This window comes from Myotis brandtii, unplaced genomic scaffold, assembly GCF_000412655.1.
Source record: "Myotis brandtii unplaced genomic scaffold, ASM41265v1 scaffold632, whole genome shotgun sequence".
In the NCBI taxonomy this organism is placed as follows: Eukaryota; Metazoa; Chordata; class Mammalia; order Chiroptera; family Vespertilionidae; genus Myotis; species Myotis brandtii.
The window spans coordinates 484,943-485,603 of record NW_005370419.1 but is presented as its reverse complement, the minus strand read 5'-3'; the positions used below and the strand labels follow the sequence as shown (position 1 = coordinate 485,603).

The 661-nt window shown below is 70.8% G+C and overlaps 1 protein-coding gene across 1 annotated transcript in view; it reads left to right on the top strand.

Moving 5' to 3' along the window:
* Positions 1-661, top strand: part of AATK (apoptosis-associated tyrosine kinase) — a 7,407-nt gene that overhangs the window by 1,210 nt on the left and 5,536 nt on the right. Inside the window, exon 2 of the mRNA XM_014528388.1 lies at positions 3-406. Within this exon, the coding sequence (XP_014383874.1) occupies positions 3-406 (404 nt within the window). The remainder of the gene's footprint in view (positions 1-2; positions 407-661) is intronic.

Sequence of the window (661 nt, the reverse complement as noted above, 5' to 3'; positions counted from 1 at the left end):
AGTGGGCGACGGGCTCAAGGCCCAGCCTTGACCCACACAGAACAAACACCAGCCTCCTGGGGCCCCGGGGCAGAGGGTCTGTGGGTCTGTCTGCCCAGGAGCCAGGAGAGGGGTGAGGGGTGCCAGCTGAGGGGTCGGGGCTTCACCCCCAGCTCCGGGGAGGTGGGAGCTCGGCCAGGAAGAGGCTTTTCAGTGCCTGCCCCTGCCCCTGCCCTGGAGCTCACCGCGGCCCCATGTCCCCCGCCCACCCCATCGGCCCAGGAGTTTGAGAATGCCGAGGGGGAAGAGTACGCCGCCGACTTCTCAGCACAGGGCTCCCCGGCCGCCGCTCAGAACGGGCCCGACGTGTACGTCCTGCCGCTCACCGAGGTCTCGCTGCCCATGGCCAAGCAGCCGGGGCGATCAGGTGAGTGAGCCCCAGGGGGCGGGCAGGTGGTGCCGCAGGATGAGGCTTGGGGCTCAGGAGCCCTGCTCCTGGGGAGGGGGGCAGGGGTGGTGTGTGCCCCCTTCTGGGGGGACCTGGGACTCAGATGTACCAACTCGGCCCATCACATCCCCACCTGGGGCTGCTGTGCTGGGGGCAGGGCCGCGAGGAGGGGTCAGGGTTAGGGTCCCAGGTGCCTGACCCAGACCGCACCCCCTGGCGCCAGCGGCCACCGGG